The sequence below is a fragment of the Elgaria multicarinata genome, chromosome 2, assembly GCF_023053635.1.
Source record: "Elgaria multicarinata webbii isolate HBS135686 ecotype San Diego chromosome 2, rElgMul1.1.pri, whole genome shotgun sequence".
NCBI lineage: Eukaryota > Metazoa > Chordata > Lepidosauria > Squamata > Anguidae > Elgaria > Elgaria multicarinata.
In genome coordinates, this window is record NC_086172.1 from 2,127,506 (window position 1) to 2,149,523 (window position 22,018).

General features: G+C 42.4%; 1 protein-coding gene across 3 annotated transcripts in view; it reads right to left on the reverse strand.

The window, feature by feature from the left end:
• Window positions 1-1,003: 1,003 nt before the first annotated feature.
• Window positions 1,004-22,018, reverse strand: part of CD2AP (CD2 associated protein) — a 125,178-nt gene continuing 104,163 nt past the window's right edge. For all 3 annotated transcript variants that reach the window (XM_063115913.1, XM_063115910.1, XM_063115912.1), the window contains exons 14-18: window positions 21,023-21,138; window positions 19,294-19,383; window positions 18,565-18,752; window positions 12,717-12,780; window positions 1,004-4,136 (exon numbers count right to left, since the gene is read on the reverse strand). In XM_063115913.1, coding sequence (XP_062971983.1) covers window positions 4,095-4,136; window positions 12,717-12,780; window positions 18,565-18,752; window positions 19,294-19,383; window positions 21,023-21,138 — 500 coding nt within the window. In that variant the 3' untranslated portion in view covers window positions 1,004-4,094. The remainder of the gene's footprint in view (window positions 4,137-12,716; window positions 12,781-18,564; window positions 18,753-19,293; window positions 19,384-21,022; window positions 21,139-22,018) is intronic.

Below are 22,018 nucleotides of genomic sequence, written 5' to 3' on the forward strand. Positions count from 1 at the left end.
GTGAATAATATTCACGGACATTTTACACTTTGGCCTCTCTTGCCTCTTTTGTCGCATCTTGCCTTTCAGCGGGTCGATGTTGTCTTTAGCCGTGTCATTAACATCTTTGAAGAAAACTACTCCCAAGGCATGCGATTCCTCAATTTTTCCAGATGCGTAACTCTGGTTTCAGAATCAACAATACTTAGCATAGATTTGGCGAACTCATACATTTAATCATATATCCACTTTTCCCTAATACTTCTATTAACCTCTCCAAAGAGGCCCTTGGGTTCCTCAAGAAAAGTACCATGTAATCAGTATGTGATTCAACCTTAAACTCTTGATCCACTACCTCAACCCTATATATATTATATTTATATTTGGCTTTACCATAATAGCCAATATCTTAATACAAATATTGAATATCAGTAGTGATCAAATTTGTCACACACTCCTACATTGTTTAGGGCATGTTCAGAGGAGGGCAACCAGGGTGATCAAAGCCCTATAAGGAGAGACTGAAAGAACTGGGCATGTTTAGCCTGGAGAAGAGAAGATTGAGGGGAGACATGATAGCACTCTTCTAATACTTAAGGTTGTCACACAGAGGAGGGCCAGGATCTCTTCTCGATCTTCCCAGAGTGCAGGACACGGAATAACGGGCTCAAGTTAAAGGAAGCCAGATTCCGGCTGGACATCAGGAAAAACTTCCTGACTGTTAGAGCAGTACGACAATGGAATCAGTTACCTAGGGAGGTTGTGGGCTCTCCTACTCTAGAGTCATTCAAGAGGCAGCTGGACAACCATCTGTCAGGGATGCTTTAGGGTGGGTTCCTGCATTGAGCAGGGGGTTGGACTGAATGGCCTTGTAGGCCCCTTCCAACTCTGCTATTCTATGATCTTAAGTGGTTGAATTATTTCTGTCTTGAACGATGAACTTTTGAAAGTATGTATATGTGTTGTTTTCTGGTATATCCAGCTGCGGTGTCTGAATCCTTCGGAACAAAAATGCAGCAACATATTAACAGCATATAATTTTATTTCTGGAGTTTTGATAGCATGCATGGTTTTACAGCACCTGTAAACAAGTCAGTGAAGCAATACTGCTTGAAATAACTTGCATTCTTTGGAATGTCTGCATCACCTTCCCATTTCCCGTCACACAATATTAATTTAAGACAGACATATTATTAGGGAGACCCCTATTGCTAAAACACATATAGCAGCGACTTTTAGAAGATTTTTTTTAATTAAATGAAGTCATTGCACTTGGTCATTTATTGCTACAGCAAAAAGGCCATTTAATAATTAACACTTCTGATTTAATTGATTGTCTTATTTATCTGCTATAAGCTTCAAGGCAGACAAAATCCTAGTATAGCAATCTATTGTTAATACCATTTTGCCGAACACTCTGGATCAGAGAGAAGAGTATATAAAGGAACCCCCTTTCAACAGGCTCAATTTGTGATTTGCATTGCATAATCAGAGTTATGAGTTAGTGTCAGAGAAGAGTTCTTTTGTTGGCCATTCTTCCAAGATAGCACATATTGAGGCTTATTTTTTAATTTGTGATGCAGTTGAACAATCACCAGGGTTCAATAAATCTACTTGCCTTTCCCCTCCACCATAAGTACTCATGCTTCCACCAAAGGCTGTGCTTGTGGGAAAGTAGGTCTCCAGAAAAGGAACTCCTGTGAGTTGGGCTTTTGTAAATAAGCACCTGGAGCTTCTACGTGCGGCTTTCCATATAAAGCCCATGGAGAAACCACAAACCCTTTCTTCTCAATGGAGAAAATGAGATGTTTTCCCTTCCTTCCTTTCCTGTTCAGTTTCATAGGAGGTAGGTGCTGCTGTTTCTTTCTCCAAAAGCCCATTTTTTTAATGGGTGGGGGGGTGGGGAGAAGGAAACATTTTTCTTCTCCTTCCCAGGAACTGGAAGGAAAGGAAAGGTGGTTTTGCGCCAAGTTGGGCCTTTTGCAGAAAGCTCCAACTGTGTCTCATTGCTGTCTCTTGCAAAAATATGATATGAAGAGAAAATAAATCCGCCTTCTTTATTCCCTATCCATCATGGTGCTTTTTGCAAAAAAAGAAGAAAAAAGAAGAGGTGGTTTCTATCCTGCAAATTGTGCTTTTCAGAAAGCACAGGCAGTGCCTTTCTGCTGCTGCCTCCTGCAATATTCCAATGGAGAGGGAAAACAGTCCCTTATTTTTTCCATGGAACATTAGGAGAGGAGAGGGAGGGCTTCTCTCCCTGACCATTAGGATTCTGGACGAGGCAGCAGCAACTACATACTCTGGTGCTTTCAGCAAAAGTCCAGCTTGTGTGATGGGAGCCACTTATACTTTCTCTACACCTGGTGAGGAAGGCAGGAGTAGTTTGACTTCCTTCTCCTTGAGGTGCTGATTGCATCTTTTGCAAAGATCATCTCAACAGCAAACAGGACTCGGTACCCTGAGTTCGCTGCAGATGCCATGGGACTTGGGGAAGGGAAGGCTCAGTGGTAGCTTGGTTGGTAGGCCAAAATGGTGTATCTTTCAGTAGTGGATTCATTAGAAGTTTCTCATTAGTTATGCACCAATATGGTAAGCAAACAACATTGTAAGTTTTTACACCCTGGTTTTTATTTCCATATTTTAATCCATTGATCTACAACTGATATATCTGCAAGTAGAAATCCCACTCTCTTCACTTGCAAACAAGCACTATTGGTATTCTTTTCAAACTAAGAGAAAAGACTATTGCCAGACAAGTTCTGCTTATTTAAGGAGAGCAGGAGGTGAGAATCAAGCCTTTCAACTGAGATAGAAAGAGTTAGGACTTCACTTTATTCCAATCTGGTTAACCTAAAAATCACTCTGAAAATATTGCCTGTTTCCAGCATGGTTTACGACAACAAAGCAGGAAGAACAGGAGTGACTGGGTGGACGTTCTCTTTTCAGTCTTGGAGTCCAAGTTGCACTGCAAGACTAGACATCTTCAGTTTTAGTTCCTCATTGGGGAGAGGGGAAATGAAAACACAAGGACTCCCAAAGAAGCCCTTTTAGACAAAGTTAAATCATTTCTATTTCTAGAGCATAATGCAGTACTATGATGTATATGAAGGGTTAAGTATTTATCTAAGAATCCATTTGTGCCTTATTAAATGCTAACAACCCTGTGGGTGATATACCCGATTTTAAGATTTAGTTAACAGACTGGTAGCTCTGGACATTTCATTATCATACATAATGTTATTATGATTAGCGCTAAACATCTTTTAAACTGCAAGATACTGTAATGTTATAATAAAATTTGTGAAAGCACAGAATTCCAGTGCTCGTAGTATGCCATGTCATATTATGTTCTGCAAAATTCAGTGGGTTGAATGATAAAGTTTCAGCCTCATGCCCATGCCGAGATATCCTGTGTTTTATTCAATCATCTTGGTATAGATTTTTGTGTTGTCCAATCATACATCCCTTTTATGAATCCTATAGTGCAAGTGACACAATACTCTGCTCAGTTAAAGGAATATTAGTACGTTGTACAGCTAAGGATTGGTGAAACTCCCAGTATCAACCTGAACTATAAAACAGTGTATTATTAATACTCTCACTGCAGACAGGCACAATAGTGTAACCCTGCATAGGATGCAAAAATTAAAAATATATATACAATATCATATTCCCTTTAGCATGGTGGGAAAAGTAGTAACTCTAATAACTACAAGGCTACACCATGTGCCTTCTCTATGGACTATTTTACAGATTACTTTCCAAAGATATATTGCCTTATTTATAGTACAGATCTCTTAAAAATTAGATTATAGATATTCAATAAAAATCTATTAAGACCTCTTTTTTATACAGATTCAGTAGTATTTTCAAGCAAACCAAGAAAATAAAGGTCTGCTATTCCAGCACAGTAAGAAATAAGGCCTCTCCTATGTTGGCAAGAAACAAAAAAGTTTTCTTCTCTTAGCTCACTGAATAGATTATATTCATTTATTCTTTTTTTAAAAAAATGGAATGCTATCATTCATTGGTTTGAACTAAAAAAAAATGTCAACTTGGTTGGTTTTTTTACTCTGAAATCCTGGCATGATAACGACCCACAGTCTATGGCTCTTTCATGTAGTTATGACAGCTTTCTTGAGCTTTTCTATTTCCACCTGTAGATAAAAACAGATTAAGACATTAATAAAGTAATGAATAACCATTTATTTTATATAAATTTGCAATTGATCACATATATTTCAAAATGTAGTAATACTTAACATATGCTGACATACTCAGCCTAAATGTTGATCACTACTTTGTTAGTAGTACACTCTACAGATAGTGGTGCCCTCCAGATATTTTGGACTACAACTCCCATTATCCCTGGCTGCTAGCCATGCTGACGGGAGTTGTAGCCAAAAACATCTGAGGGGTCCAGGGCGGAGAAGGACAGCTGATGTAGTTTGTCCCCTCTGTCAACATGCATGCATGCTGAGCTTCCTTCTCTTTATACACTAGCTTTCCCCAACCTGGTGCTCTGCATATTTTGGACTTCAACTCCCATCAGCCACAGCCAGATGGTCAATAGTCATTAACGTTGGGTGTTGTTATCCAAAACATTTGACGGGCACCAGGTTGGGGAAGGCTGTGACAGACGTCTACAACAATCAGGCCAAACAAAAAGTCAGGTTGCTGACCTGTAACTCAAATTCTTCAAGTGGTCATCTGTGCATTCACACATATGGGCTCTGCGCCTGCGCGGAGTTCGACTCGGGAACTTTCCAAGCTCAGCGTCCCAGTATGCATGCTCAGTTGGGTTCCTGCCTTACCCCTCAGTTAAAGAGGCCGCCTTGTGGCCCCTATATAAAGAGGAAGTAATAACTCTGGGTATCAACTAGACACCAAGAGGAGACAGTGGGTGGGTTGTGTGAATGCACAGATGACCACTCGAAGAACTCCAGTTACAGGTAAGCAACCTGACCTTCTTTGTGGTCTCTGTGCATCACACATATGGGTGAATGACAAGCTTACTCACCAGGAGGTGGGTTGGTGTCTTAACGTAGCACCTCGGAAAGGATTGTCCTGCCAAAGGCGGCGTCTCGTCTTGCTCAGACGTCAAGCCTGTAGTGTCGAATAAATGTTGAGGGATTCGACCAAATTTCTGCTTTACAGAGGTCAGGGATTGTCACACCTCTGACAAGAGCAACAGAAGTGCCACAGCTCTGGCCGAGTGAGCTGTGATCCTACCTGACAAGGGCAAGTTTGACAGCTCATATGACAGTTGAATTGTCTGTACAACCCATGATGCGAGGCGTTGTGATGATACAGCATGTCCCTTACGGAGGGGGTTCCGTAACAAACAAATAAACGTGTCGTTTGTTGAAATTGCTCTGTCCTTGATTTGTAAAAGGCCAGGGCTCTTATCACATCTAATGAAGGTAGGGATTTTTCAATGTCTGTAGATGGATTTAGGAAAAACACAGGCAGGATTATGTCCTGATTCATATGGAATTCTGATACCACCTTAGGGAGGAAGGAAGGGTCAGAATGCAAGACTACCTTATCCTTATGGAAAACCATGTACAGATGATCAACCCGGATAACACACAATTCACCTGCGCATTGCGCAGTGGTAATTACCACCAGAAAAACTGTTTTTAGAGTGAGGAGTCTGATATCCACTGTAGCCAGTGGTACAAATGGTGGTTTAGTGAGGGCTTGCAACACAACCAAAAGGCTCCATTGGGGTATAATGCTTTTCACTAGTGGTGTAATATTGTTTAGTCCTTTAAAGAACTGTCTGATCAGTTTATGTGAAAATAATGAATACGATGATGAATTGAAGCAGAAAGTGCCGCTAGGTATATTCAAATCGAAGTTGTTTTGAGTCCTTGGTTATGGAGTACAAGAAGGAACTCTAAGATTTGTGGTATGGTCAGCGAAGTTGGAGAATTTTTTTTGGTTTTTGCAAAGGCTGTGAAACGAGACCATTTTGCCCTATAGGATTTAAGGTTTGATGGCTTTCTGGAAGCCATTAACACTGCTTTTACTGCATCCGATACAGTTAATTGGTCATCTGTCGCAGTCTCCACGCCGTTAGTTTCAATGTGTTGAGATCCGGGTGGGAGACTTTGTCCTTCTGCTGTGTGAGGAGGTTTGGCTGTGCTCGAAGGTGATGGTACGTCCCCTGTGACTGATGGAGCATTATTGTGAACCAAGGTTGCCTCAGCCATCAGGGGGTTATGATTATGCAATTCGCCCGGTCTGTTCGTGCTTTGGCTTTTGTCCTTGACAGCATCAAGAAAGGTGGGAATAGGTAGATCATGGGTCTGTGCCATGAGAACTCGAATGTGTTGCCGAGTGAGCCCTTCCCTTTTCCTGCTCTGCTGCAGAACTGGATGCATTTCCTGTTTTCCTGTGTTGCGAAGATGTCTACTTACGGAATCCCTCACAGGTCCTGGTTGTGCTTTTTATACTGTATTTTGTATTTGTGCTTTTAACACGTTGGTTGTTTTATTGTGGTTTTGATTTTTGTGAACCGCCCAGAGAGCTTCAGCTATTGGGCGGTATAAAAATGTAATAAATAAATAAACAAATAAATAAATAAATAAAAGATAGCTCAGGACGTGGTCATCCAGTTCCCACTAGTGGGTTTTCTCCGCTGTGGCACCCCGGTTGTGGAATGAGCTCCCCAGAGAGGTCCGCCTGGCGCCTACACTGTACTCCTTTCGTCGCCAGCTGAAGACCTTTTTATTCACTCAGTATTTTAACACTTAATTTTAACTTAAATTTAAATTATACTGTTTTAACTCTGTATTTTAACCTTATATCAATTTTGCTGCGTGGTTTTATCCTGGTTGTGCTTTTTATATTGTATTTTGTATTTGTATTTTTAACTTGTTGGTTGTTTTATGATGATTTTAGTTTTTGTGAACCGCCCAGAGAGCTTCGGCTATTGGGCGGTATAAAAATGTAATAAATAAATAAATAAATAAATAAAATAAATAAGGGGAGTAATGTCTTCTCAGGGTATCGGCAATAGTATTGTCTTTGCCTGAGATGTGGATTGCAATGATGTGTATCTTCCTGTCTATGCACCAGTTCCATATTTTGGTGGTAAGGAAGACAAGGCGTAAAGACCTGGTTCCCCCTTGCTTGTTGATGTGATAGACAACCGTTGTGTTGTCTGGCAGTATCTGTATACAATGTCCAATTAGGATGTTTCGAATGCCCTGACTGCTTTCTCTACTGCCAGGAGTTCCAAAAAGTTTATATGATTTCTTTTCTGGTGTGGCGTCCATTAGACTTGCATGGTGCCTGTCTTGCAGTGTGCCCCCCAGCCAGAGAAGGAGGCGTCTGTTGTGACCGATCGCGATGGGTTCTGTGGACTGAACGCAACTCCTTCGCTCAGGTTGCGAGGGATCACCCACCACGCGAGAGATTCCCGAACCGAGGTGGGGAGGGTGAGGATTGTTTTTCTTGCGTTGTTGCTGTTTCTGAAGTGCCGTATAAACCAATTCTGTATGTGCCTGATACGGAGTCTTGCAAATCTGACTACTGCTGTGGTGGCTGCCATTAGTCCGAGTAGTCTTTGAATAGTAAAGGCACTGACAGTGCGTTGTCGTTTGACCTTGGCTGCCAATTTTACTAGGACGCCTATTCTGTCCTGTGGTAAGAATGCTCTCGCACGTAGCGAGTTGATTGAAGCACCTATAAACTGGATGGTTCTTGTAGGGTTCAATGTTGATTTCTCTGTATTGATGCAGAGGCCCAGCTTGTCCATTAATTTGAGGGTGAAGAAATGTCTTGACTTAGTTGTTGTTTGGACTGAGCCACGAGGAGCCAGTCGTCCAGATACAGGAATATTTGAATGCCCCAAGTTCTTAAGTGGGCACAAACCACTGCTCATAATTTTGGTGAACACCCTCAGTGCCGTGGCGAGGCCAAATGGAAGAACGTTGAATTGGAAACATTGGCCTGCTATTAAGAAGCATAGGTACTTCTGACTGGATGCATGGATTGCTACATGGAAATAGGCATCCTTGAGATCCACTGCAGCATACCAGTCGCCTTGCTGAAGGAGGGGAAGGATGGAGGTTAGATTTGTCATTCTGAATCTTTTGGGGGTAATATACAAATTTACTTCTCTGAGGTCCAATATTGGGCAAAGGCCCCCATCCTTTTTTGGGACTGCAAAGTACTGGGAGTATAACCTGGTGTTGGCTGCAGTTGGTGGCAGAATGCAGACTGCCCTTTTGAGGAGAAGAGTTTCTATTTCCCCGCAGAGCTCTAGGGACAGAGCAGTACTTTTCATTCCTGAAAAAGGAGGAAGGCAATCGAATTCGATACAGTACCCATGCTCTATAATACTTAGGACCCACAAGTCCGTGGTAATTTTTTCCCAAGAGTGGAGGTGATGATGCAATCTATGGTCGAACATGGGACCAAATTGGGGTGTAATTTGCCTTGGTGGGATCAAGTCAAAGATGCTGTTTTTTTGTTTCCCTCTCCTCATTTACGAAAGGGTTGGTATCTAGGTGCAGTTTGAGGAGGATAGTTTGGTTGCTACCTGGGTGTTCAGTCGAACTGCTGACATGACTGGTAGGAAGGTGACCGTCTGTCTACCCTAGCGTGTTTGATGGAAGGTGGACTGTTGTTGTGATAAGCCCATTCTTTTTGCAGTATTTTTCGCTTTTGAGATTGTATCCACGGTGTCATGTTTTTGTGTTAAACAGTCCCTCCCCGTCAAATGGCAGGTTTTCAATTCTGGTCCTGGCCTCCTTTGTCAAACCCGCAGATGGGAGCCAAGCATGTCTCCAGAGTGCAATCGCTCCAATCATAGATTTGGAAGCACAGTCCGTTTGATGACGCACAGTATTGATTTCCTGTCACGCTACTCTCTGGGCTTCTGCCTGAAAGACTTGAGCTAATTCTCGCTGTTCTTCAGGAAGATGATCACAGATAGAGCCCATCTTCTCCCACATAAACAGCTGATATCTAGCCATTACTAGATATCATGGTATCTAGTATCATGATATCATGGTAATTGGCAACACGGAGGCCTAGTGCTGCTGACGAATAAAGGCAGCGTCCAATAGGAGAGGAGTGAATTTTGTGAGACCTCACTTGTGAGGATTCCACAATAACGGAGTTGGGGTGTGGATGTGTGAACAGGAATTCAGATCCTGATTTTTGTACTGTATACGTGCCCTCCAATTTTTTTGAGGTTGGAGCCATAGTAGAAGGCGTTTTCCAAGACAATTTTGCGGTCTGTAACAACGTTGGCAAAAAGGGGATAGCCACATGAGGAGAGACTTCCGAATACACTGTGTCAAAGACTGGATCTTTAACATGTTCAATGGTCTGGTGTGTATCCAGACCAAGTGATTGGGCAATTCTTTGTACCTGATCAGAAAAATTGCCTATGTCATCCGGAGGTGACATTGGATCTAGTGTTGCTACTGCTCCATCTGGTGATGGGGTAGAGGGGGCTACTGAAGAGGTTGATGCTGTATATGAGTGATAGTCGTCAATGGGTGATCCCGACGATTCTCTATGGTGTGGCAGAGGGATGGGGTTGATAGGCGGTGGTTGCGGTAGTGATGGTATTGGCTGGTTCTGTATGGATACAGTAGGTGGAAGGGAAGAATCTGTTCCCCTTGACTGCGGCATGAATTGGGTTTCTGTTCGGTATTGAGGTGGATATGCCGTCATGTCATAGGGCAGATACTGGTAATGGGGAGGGCGATAGTAATGCCAATCATTCCAGTCATAATATGGGGAAGGGTTATGGCCTTTGCGCTCTCCTTCTGAATGAGAATAAAGGGATCTAGGCAATCGTGATCACTCCCTGCAGCTGCGTCTCCTCCCAGACAGTATCAAGGAGCTTGATCGAGGGGGATGCAGTGATTCAGGCAAGTCTTGGAGCTGAGGAGGGGTGGAATCTCGGACTTCTCCCTCCGACATCGATACTAGTTGTATCAGTATCGACAGCGGCAACTGTGTTACCTAAGTGGTTGGTACCGGTGGAGGTGTCAGTATTGATAAAGACGGCTGTGGGGGTTGAACCGACAGCGGCGATTGCGGCGGTGATACAGAGGGAGAGGGTTCTGTCCTCGGAGTAGGCACCTCTTTCCTCTTTTTCTTTTTATGTTGATCCCCCGTCTTAGGGGTTTTAGCCCTCTTAGCAATCTTTTTAGCCGTTGTAATCTAGAGAGAATGGCCAGGGCTGGTCGATCCCGGGTGCCTCGGTGAGAGGACTTCATCTGAGTGGGTATGAGAGGTCTCTCCTCTCCCCTCCACCAGTCTTTGACGACGGAACATCCACCACCCTGAGTGTTTTGTCCCAGAGGATGGCACGTAAGCAGTCTTCTAGTCTGCCTTGTGAAAGACATACAATGGTGGCACAATTCAACGATGTGTCCCTCTCCCAAACAGACTAAACAGAAAGAGTGTCCATTGGTAGGAGGGAGTTTCCCCCCACAGCGTACACACTTACGGAAAGGGGCCTTTAAGGCCATGCGCTTGGGGCGCAAAGCGACCAACGGATCGCAGATGAAGTCTTTTAATTATTTACAAGAACTATGTACAAAAACTATAAATGTAAGTAGAATAATAACAACAATACTTTTTTTTTAAAAGGCTTAGCTAAAGAGATTTGAGGAGAAGTCCCGAAAAGACAAACTGCTTACAATGGCGGTCGAAGAAAAACTGAGGGGTAAGGCGGGAACCCAACTGAGCATGCGTACTGGGACGGTGGGGGAGGGTTCCCGCTGAAATTAGCTTAGCTTGGAAAGTTCCCAAGTCGAACTCCGTGCAGGCACAGAGCCCATATGTGTGATGCACAGAGACCATGAAGAAGAAGATCACAAAAACTGTGCAAACCATCACAAAGATTGCAGGCACAAGATTCTTTACAGTCTTTTGCTTGGCTCAATAAAAGTACTATACTGATACGAGTTTGCCATTTTTCTTATGGTTAATACAGATACCTTTGCATGTGTGTTGTGGGGGCTCCATAGCAATCAGAATATTGCCGTCAGCTCAGTCCATTTCAATAAAACGGAGTCAGATCTCTTGTGTCAATTTCTAGGGAACTTAAAGTCTTAATTCCTTTGGCTGGGGGTCAGCAAAGCTGGACTTTCACTTAGCATTGTAGGCTAAGTGATATCATTGCAAGATTTATGTTTAGGGGAGCTAGTTAGCCTGAAATAAATGCCAGCTAAAGGCTTTTTCATGAGCAAATCCACTTGTCAGGAAGTTTCCCCGAAGAGAAACAGCTCTTGGGAGCCGTTCCAGTGTCTGCATCTTCCTCTTTTGCCTGCCTCTCCCTCCCTCTATGTCTTTCTCTCTTTAACGGTGGCCATGAACTTTTCCTGACTTTCCTACAGAAGAAAGGGCTGTCTACATCAGGATCATTGGTATGTATGTCCGCACACAGGCAACCCTTGGGGCCAAAAAACTTGTGCAGCCCTGAAATATATAAATGGGGGCATAATGTTTTTGGCCCCAAGGGCACACAGAATGGAGAATAGCTAATTAAACATTAATTTGTATTTTATTTGACTGGTAAATTTGCAAATTTGATACCTAACAACATTTCTTCAACATATTCCACAATTTTTGCAAGAACACATTAATTTGTTCTAGAACTGCCACAATGACAGTGACAATCTACACTTAATTTGCAACAAAAGTATTATAAAGTATTACATCAAGTATATTTAACACCTTATTAAATCAAGAAGATTAATGGTTTAAAATTCAATAGATGCTACAGATATGGTTCTTGTGGTGCAGATTATATGCACAGTTTTTAGCACTGTGCTAAAATTAAATTTTATTGGAATTTGGTCACGTTCTAACAGGGCATATGTTTCTAATGGATCCTCTTAGGATACTTCTTAATGATTTTAGCGACTGTATGGAGAAGCTGAATGTGGAATTCCAAATTAATCTTTTGACAGCTGCCAAAATTCCAATAGATTTATTTAGGGAAAATGATTGGATTTTTTAAGCTCAGGGATTTTTTTTTTTTTTTTTTAAAGGATCTGGGATGTCGTAATAATGATGCAATTGATCTGTTAGGTAAGAGATAGAGAAAAACAAATGTTTTAGAACTTGCATTGGGTGTTCCACTCGGGCTGAAAGCCCATTTGTAAATTTTTAACTATTTTTTTTAAAAAATATATTATTCATTAACACAAAGCTGTCAGATACAATGGATTTGACCCAAAGTGGTCCTTTCATTCACAGAAAAGTCTTAAACCCAGTGAAGGCACCTGCTAATCAAAGGGGAGGAGAAGAGGTACAGATTTAGAGGAAGCGCTGGCAAAATCGGTGAAAATCACCTCCCTTTTCTTCCATTAGCAGGTGCCAAGAGCACCTTTTCTGTGAGCCAAACTCCACTCACAGGATCATTTGATCTGACTCGCTGGTTTATTGCAGCCCACAATGGCTAAGTTATGCCACGGTGGATTGCAGTGCGTACAGATGGCCATTTTGAATATCCAGCACCCCATGATTCAACAATCATGGTTTGTTTTGTCATCTAAACTCAGCAGCAGAGGTCATCTGAGGGTTAAACAACCTTCTAATTACCCCTGCCACCTTGGTTCAAGGAAATGCCTTCACTTATCAGCAAAAAAATCAAGACAGCAGCTGCTTTATTTGTACACCAGCTCAGTCTTCATCTTACTGATAATAAATTAGGATCCTCTGTTGCTGCAGGTACTTTACTCAAACACATTTACCTCTAGATTACTTCGCATCTGTTTCTCTTCCTCCAAGTCTCTTTTCAATTTTTCCAGTTCTTTCCTTTAAACGTTAAAGTCAAATATTATCATGTAAACAGTTTATTCCAGATGTGTTTAAACAAAAATAATTCACAATATACAAGCTACATTTCCCCCCAATATGAGAATAACAGCTCACAAGGGGGAGTCTGGTCAAGCGTCAAGACTGAGTGCAGGAGCAGGCCTTGGGCTCAAGCATGTCTGCCTCCAGTCTTCTTCATGAGTGAACCATGTCTGTGACACAGTGACCTGGTTCACATGACACGACCATCCAGCCATGATGGGTAGTCATGCTGTACAAGGCTGACTGGTGCAGTTTCCACAGGGTAGCTTTTTTTTCAAAAACAAGACACCTTGAGAAACCATGGCTTGTTGATTGGTTGTTTATACCTATGGTGACTTCTTGTGATGTCCGAACATAGCAAGGCGACTTCATCAGCAGGGGCTGGACTCAAAGGCCCTACAGGCACCTTCTAACTCTACTGTTCCATGATCATGGGTTATTGGGAACAGCTAAAGAGCCACCTGGCAAAAGTGACTTCTTGTGATGTCCAAACATAGCAGACCAACTGCCGAAAGAGCGCTGATGTAGGGACTGAGACAGCAAGGAGTTCTGCTGCAAAACTGCCTGGGATACAGACCGGAAGCTGGAGGGAGTACTACCAAGAGGTGAAACAAGCCACGGCAAGCCACAAAGCAGCTAATCGTTTGTCAGGTTAGTGAGCGAACCACGAACTTATGGTGACTTATCCTTAGGATGCTTTACACCCATTCAAACTTGCCCAGTGAGATAAAAACAGCTTAAAACCTCTCCACATAGCACTTTCTCTGTCCGTGTGAATAGGCAAAACCATTCCCAGGTGTGCATTCACGTACACTAATGTAATCTGCCAACCTGGCAAAGGCAGGTTGCTTAACTGTAACTGTAGTTCTTTGAATGCTCATCTGTGAATCACAGACATGGAGCCCCATTTCGGGAAACTACTATAGTGGAGGAATTTCGGGGAGGGGACACACCCCTCCCCCACTGTCACAACACTCCAATCCACAGTGGGTTCCCACTTACTCTTTCAGTTCGTTGAGACCAACATTGCAGCCTCACAACCAAGATAGATTTTCGGTACCCATTTCAAACTCAAGTATGACACCAAAGAGGGGGAGGTGGGTGTGTTGCGTGGCTGCACAGGTGACCATTCGACCATTAGAGGGAAGCACCCTGTCTTTCTCCTTTGTGGTCTCTGTGTATCACACAGACAGGTGAGTAGAAAGCTGACTTACCAGAGGTGGTTTGATGTCTGACTACAAAACAAAGGAAAGGACTGTGCCTGAGAGAACAGTAGGCACTAGCCTGGACATCCAACCAGTGGTGCCAAATGAATATGGATAGCCTCAACAAGGTTGCAACACAGCACAGATCAGGGATGGCAACTCCCCTGTCAAACACAAGCAATGTCACTATTCCACGAGCACAGTGAGCTCAGGCTGGGACAGACGGTTCAAGACCAGTCATCTTAGATCCATGAGGCAAAGCATTGCATTGAGACCAAGAGCCCCAGTGCTTGCTGCGGTAACAGGCGGACAGATGGAGGAATGCCAGAAAGGCTCAGTCCTTGACTTGTAAGAAGCCAATGCCCAACGAACATGCAGGGTGTGAAGGGTTGAAATGGAGCAGAAAGGTGGAAGATTTAGATTCAGATGGCTGTCCACCATTTTGGGAAGGAAACTGATGCCAGGACAGAAAACCACTGTGTCTCTCTGAGAAGTTAGGTAAGGGGGATCCACACACAGGGCGCATTGCTCCCCAGAATGCTGTGCTGATCTAACAGCAACTAGAAGTGTCACTTTCCAAGACAAGAGGTCAAAATCTGCACTCACTAACAGTTTTAAAGGCTTAAAAGATAACGCCTGCAGGATGACAAGGAGGCTACAACTTGGTATCATCTGTCGAACTGAAAGAGCTAGGTTCTGAAACCCTCAGAGAAATTGCTTTGCCTTTGATGCAAGAAGATGGAGAAGTCTTCAACAGGAAAGTGAGAAGCACGGACACCAGCCAGGGAGACACAGAATCAAGAAAGTATCAAAACGTGGACAACAGGAACTGAAGAACTTGGTGCAAAGAGCACCTAACAGGGTCAAAGCTTTTGGAATGTTTGAAAAACGAGAAAGCAGCCTTCTTATGGGAGTACAACTGCCTTGTGGAGGGCTTACAAGCAGTATGGAGGATGCACTGGATTGAAGGGGGAATGTCCTCATTGGATGTGATTAATAGATCCCCCAGGCTGTCATGCAGAGCGTTTGAAGGTCCAGATGCCAAACTCTGCCCTGCTCTCAGTTGAGAACATATGTCACTGCTGAAAGCCGAATGTAATTGCCCTTTGCTAGGTGCAGAAGTGAAGTAAACTGTCAAGGCCACCACCGGGTGATATGGGGTGTGTCGTCCATCCCTATCTTGGCCAGGACCTTGGTGATGAATAGAAAGGGAGGAAAGATGTAGAACAAAGCCTTTGCTGACATAAACATGAATGTAGCCCCCACTGATTGCGAGTCCTGGCCAGCTTGATTGCAGAACATCGGGCAAACAGTTCTGTCTCTGTGGACAAAGAAGTCAATCTGCAGTGTGCCCCAACACTGGAAGAGATCAGTCAGGATGTCCCTGTCCAACTTTTTTTTTGTGGGAAGTCAGCAAGTTCTGGCTGAGCTGATTGCCTACAGCAGCCACATGGATTGCAGCCAGATCGATCCAATGGGGGCATGCGCCCGAGAAAAATCTGGAAAGTGAGGGCAATCAAGAGGACTGACCTCATTCCACCCTGCTTCTTCAGGTAGACAATGACTGTGGTAATTTAGATGCTGTCGTTATAACAGAAGATGAAGACGAAGTGTCCAGCAACTCCGTGGGTAGGATTACACTGGATCAGTTTCAGTTGGTGAGTACTGAGGATGTGGACAAGCTGCTTGGATGAGTAAGGAGGACAACTTGGCCTCTCGATCCCTGTTCTTCTTGGCTGGTCGCCCAGGGAGGAGATGCAGTTAGACTACAACTACAACACATTATTAATGCATCTCTCAAGGAGGGGAGTTTTCCACCATGTTTAAAAGAAGCAGTGGTACGGCCGCTTCTAAAAAAGCCCTCCCTGGATCCCCTGGACCTTAATAATTACAGACCGGTATCAAATCTTCCATTTTTGGGCAAGGTGATTGAGAGGGCAGTTGCCTTCCAACTCCAAGCAGTTTTGGAAGATACAGGTTTTCTAGACCCACTTCAAACCGGCTTTAGGGCGGGATACGGAGTTGAGACAGCTATGGCCACCTTAGTGGATGATCTCCGCATGAGTATTGACAGGGGGAGTGTGTCCCTGCTGGTACTTTTGGACCTTTCAGCAGCTTTCCATACCATCAACCATGGTATCCTTCTGAAACGCCTGAGGGATTTGGGAATCGGGGGTACTGTGCTCCAGTGGTTCCGGTCCTACCTCTCAGTTAGATTCCTGATGGTGATGCTTGGGGATAGTTGCTCCTCAAAAAATGAGCTCTTGTATGGCGTACCACAAGGTGCCATCCTATCCCCAATGCCGTTTAACATCTACATGAAACAGCTGGGAGAGATCATCTGGAGGCATGGGGCAGGATGCTATCAGTATGCTGATGACACCCAAATATATTTCTCTATGCCTTCAACAACAGCATCAGCTAAGGATAGTGCGTCTCCTCTGAATGAATGCTTGGAGGTGGTAATGGGCTGGATGAGGAAAAACAAACTGAAGCTGAATCCAGACAAAACAGAGGTGCTTGCTGTCAAGGGCTCTGGCCTAGGTTTGGAGGTGTGTCAACCAGTTCTGGATGGGGGCTACACTCCCTCTGAAAGACTGTGTTCACAGTTTGGGGGTGCTCTTGGATCTGTCGCTCCAAATGACAGCCCAGATGGATGCAACGGCCAGGAGTGCCTACTATCAGCTTCGGCTGTTGCGCCAGTTGCGACCTTTTCTAGAGTTGGAAGACCTAAAGACAGTACTGCACACGCTGGTAACCTCAAGGCTTGACTTCTGCAATGCACTCTACATAGGGCTACCATTGTACCTAGTTCGGAAACTTCAACTAGTTCAAAATATGGCAGCCAGATTGGTCACCAGTATCCCCTATGCTGTTTAACATATACATGAAGCCGCTGGGGGAGGTTATCCGGAGATGTGGACTGAGGTGTCACCAATATGCGGATGATAACAGCCTAGTACCCTAATTTTAAGTTTGCTGTTTTAAATCTGTAATAATTTTTGCATTTCTGCTTGATTTTATCCTGGTTGTGTTTTTATATTATATTTTATATTATGCTTTATACTCGTTGTTTTATATTTTGATTGTTTTTTGTGGTTTTAATTCTTGTAAACCGCCCAGAGAGCTTTGGCTATTGGACGGTATAAAAATGCAATAAATAAATTAAATAAATAAATGTCCTATTCTGAGTACCTATCCCAGTCAGACGAGGAGGATCTGAATTGGCACTTTTCATAATGTCTAGAGGCGTGATCCCTCTGTACCGAAGGCAGAGTCCAGGGATCCAGAACAGTGAGCCCAAGATGACCAGGACTGTTCTTGGTGAGGTGGAAAAAGGGGTGGCTGAATGGGGAAAGTGACTCTGATTTCACCCTCTGATGTTGTCATGATCAGGACTGGGTCTTGCGTTAGGACTGATTCAGCCATCGGTATCAGGGATGGTAGCAATAGCGGAGTAGCAGGAATTGCTTTCTGGGCTGGTGATCATGATTGGTCCCGTACCGATTCTGCCACCCTTTTAGAGCTTTTATTCCTTCTTCTTAGTCTCAGGAGAAGGTGTAGCTGATGATTTAGAAGCTCTGGCTTTTTTGTTAACTTTTGGGTAACAAACATGTCAAAGACCTTCCCAGCATGGGTAGATCTTGTCTGCACGGAGACTCCAGCTATCTCTAAGTATGAGCTAGACTATGGGGTGAGGCTGACCCTGGCACTTGTATAGGCAGACACACCCTTAGTGGGGCTAGGAGAAGCCTGAGCCACTGCCTCACTTGGTACCTCCACTCTGCCCGCCTCCAGAGAACAGCGCACAGCTTGTCAGGTCGATTCTTTTAGATCTGCTTAGTAAATGTCTGGCAATGTACACAGGCATCTACCTTATGCCTCTTCTTCAAGGCCAAAAAAAAAAAAAAAAAAAAGGCAGAAGGAATGTCCGACAGAGATGCTTCCACAACTAACATACTTCCAAAAAGGCATCCGGAGGGCTATACGTGTGTAGGGTGATTGCTCGATCTCAAAAATGAAACTATAAGATAATTTTTAAAACAAAGTAAAAGGAATGAAGATCAACAGACAGAAAAGAAAGAATAAACCCTCTACAAACACTTTTAGATTTTCACCGAACATAGAGAACTAAAGAGGCTACCATAATGGCGAATGAAAAAGAACTGAGGGGACACTCCTGCTGGGATGGGATGGGAGGGTTCCCGCCAAAATCCCTCTGCTACAGAGGGTTCCTGAAATGGGGCTCCGTGCAGAGGCCATGAAGAAGCATCAACAACCAGCAATTCCTAATATCATAGTGGCACATTTTCTACTCCATGAATTTACGGGCAGAGCGGCAGTGGGTGAACTAGGTCTTTATCAGGGAAACAAACTCAATAAGCAGGATTCTCTCCTTAAAACATTTTCTATCAACTCTAAGTTAAAGTGTTCAAACAAAGTGATAAAATGATGACATACATGAAAAATCTATCTTATAAAAGGTAAAATCCACAGAAACACTGAAGTTAGATGAAACTATGCGAACCGCTCTTACCTGTGCTCTTTTTTCATTGTTTCTACAACAGTTAGCAGGTCAAATATCTGAGACCTGAGCTCTTCCAAAGAAGCCTTTTCTCCTTCTTCTGTTTCCTGTTTCAGTTTCGTTTCCCCATCAACAGCATTTAGTACAACAGAACTTGGTCTTTGTGATGAAGACAGAAGTGTTGAAGAAAATATGGATGGCTGAAATAGGAGGGGGGGAAAGTCATCTAAATGGTGTGTGTGTGTGTGTGCACTGTCAATTTTTGTTCGTTGAAGGATAAGCAAAATCTGTTAAATGCTGACATTCCACCCTGTATAGATAATGGTTGATTGACATTCCATGGTGATTTAAAACACATTCCTTTTATTAACTACACAGTGGCAAGCCAGACGTATTTCAGAGTTTGTTAAGATAGTTTATCTATTTGAGAATCATTAACACCTTTGTCTTCACAAAAGCAATATATCAATTATGATCAGCATGAATGACCTTTTACATGAATAGCCAGATGTTAAGCAATATTTTATTTCAGTAACAAAGTTAGTGGTGATATTCTGTCAGCTGTTCTTTGCTCAGATAACTAGACAAAACACCCAGCTGAAATATTTTTTCCATAATTACCACTGTGCTACTGCATCAGTGTATAGTCACCTTACATGAATGGATGCAACAATATTCTGAATCATTGACGTTATTAAGCTTCTTATTACAAAAAAAACATAAGCAATATCAATGTTGTACCTTCTTAACTTCAGGTGATTTTAGTTTGGCACTTCCTTCCTCCTCTTTATGCCCCTTCACAATTTTCTCTATGCTTAGAGCTGGAGTAGACTGGTGAGAAAAAAGGAAATGTAAAATAGAAATCACTGCTGCAGCACTTCGTATTAAAATAAAACTGCATATTTATTTTAAAAACTATTATTTGTGAAGCTCTTTATCTACTGTACTTGTTCACAACACTCACTGAACTCTTTTTACTTAAGAGTTGAAAGCTCTTCCTATATGTTATATACTACTGAGTGGGGTAGGAGCCTGATATTGATCAGGGCCTCTACAAAAGATCACATTTCAATTACACTTTAAAAATCTTAGGCAGTTAATTCCTAAATTTTACTATGGGAGATGAACTAAATAATGCTTTTGGTATTCAGAAATCACCCAAGCCTTATTCCACTCTCTCAATGCTGGTAGCTTGGTAACATACTAAAAGGTCTGAAGTGATATTAGAGGAAAGAAATGCATATAATGGTATGTACAACCACCATCACCCCACCACACACCCTTCGATGTACTTTGAAGATATTAGTTTTGCGTGAAGATATATATTTTAAAAAGAAAACTATTTGCTTTTTAAGTCTTGCCAATGCACCTTGAGGTCTCTTGTCTCTATTGGTGATCAGCCTTTTTTTGATCCAGGTTCAAGGCGAGGATTATATGAGACACCTTTCCCCCATATGACCACTACTTCATGAACAGAGATTAACTAGGGAAAAGTTGCTTCCAGTAACTCCACTATCTGCACTGACACTATCTTTCATGAGGAACAGGACTTTTACACAGGACATTTATCCTGTGGGATCTTGCCTAATTGAGAACTGCCAGCCCCACTCTACTGAAATGGGAACCTATCTATTTTTGTGATCGCTGAACACTTGGATTTGACTTGGTTAATTGCTGTTGCTTCTTAACATTTCTTTCATAATGTGTAGCTATTAAGTAATTTAATAGCTTTAGGGAGCAATCCTCTATATGTCTCAAAAGAAAAGAAAAAGTCCTACACTCAACACATCCTTCCAGCCAGCCATGCTGGAGCATGCTGGGAAATGTAGGGATTTTTTTTCCTATCTAATCATGCAGAGGACTGCACCCTTAGTTAAGGTTGGCACACCTGTCAATTAATGGTCAAATATTGTTAAATATTCCATGAAGCCAAAAGTGCCACTAGGTAAAAGTTTGTCTTTTTAATTCCATTATGGTGGCATTTGTTAGCAAAAATAGTAGCTGATGGAAAAACTGAATGTAACAGTTGAAGAAAAACACAAGGTATTACTTTGAGTGTGATATTAAATTAGGCAGGGGTTACATACACAAACACGCACTTGATCAAAGCCAAAAGGCTGAAAAGTGATGGAGAAATACAAAACCCTTTTCGTTTTTTTTCTAAGGAAGTTAGTATCTTAAAAATATTTGATATTATTAAACAATATTTGACTAGTGAATTGGACAAATCTTTTTTACCCATGAAATTCCAAACTGTAGTTTTAGTCTATTTTCTGATACTGTTATTATGTTTAAATTAGCTTGTGAACTGATAGCATTTGGCAGAAAAATGATATATTACGTAAATAAAAAGAATTTCATTTATTTCCCCCCCACAGACAGTATTATAAAGTACACTTCCCAAATGGAAGGTAGATGCCCAATATTTATCTACAAAAAGATTGATAGATCGATCGATAGATGTACTCACAGAATCACTGCCATTGAAGCGAGCAGGAAGCCTCCTGCCAGGCCTCTTCGGCCTATCTGCTGTAGGATGCGATAAATGATCTGAGGTAGATATTATATCATCAAAACTTAAAACGTCTAGAAGAGAGTTGAAAGCAGAGAGCATAATTAAGGAACCGAAGACATGAACGAGGCATCGTTTTAGGGCAGTTTCCTTTGCTATCCCCGTGACAGCGGGACCGACTGCTAATGCAACCAGGCGCTAACTGATTCTTAAGGCAACTGGAAAGGGGCCAAGTCAGTAGAAGGGAAGCTCCATTGACCTGCTCTGATAAGGAAATGAAGGTTTTCGTGTTTCTGGGAGTATTTTCAGAAGTGCTTAAGTCACGGTAGTATTAGTCCCACAAGCACAACAAAATGAGCAGGAACACAATAGCAGTATTGGGCATCATCTGTAGATTCTACTTTGGAATTATGCTATATTACAAAAAACACCAAGGCACTATGGCACAATCCATTGCTCAAAATAAGGACCTTATTAATCACTATTAATAAGCTAAAAGAAAACTGGGAATGGTAACTCTAGACACATTTCCAATGCAAATACAGAGTCGAATGTATTTCATAGGCAGTAGCTGACAGAAGGAGATTGCAATTCAACACTTCAACAAAACATACAACTGAAGTAGTGAGGTAACTCATCCATGGCTTCTGCTTCCATAGTAGCCGTCTGGCCACTCAGATTCCCAAGTAAGTTGAAAAGCTTATCCTGACCCCTTACAATTAAGACAGTGAGATGAGAAAAAGGGGTGGATGTATTGGTGACCGTATCACTGTCAATAATCACATGTAATATGAAGATAACTGAAGTATTTAAAAACCTTTAATATACTGAGCAATATAGCTACTCTGTATAGTATTGCATAAAACTATATAGTATTGCATAAAAACATCAATAGGAACAATGAAGAACAAAGAAACAATAAAAAACCAAACATGTTTCGACCATGCAAGGTCT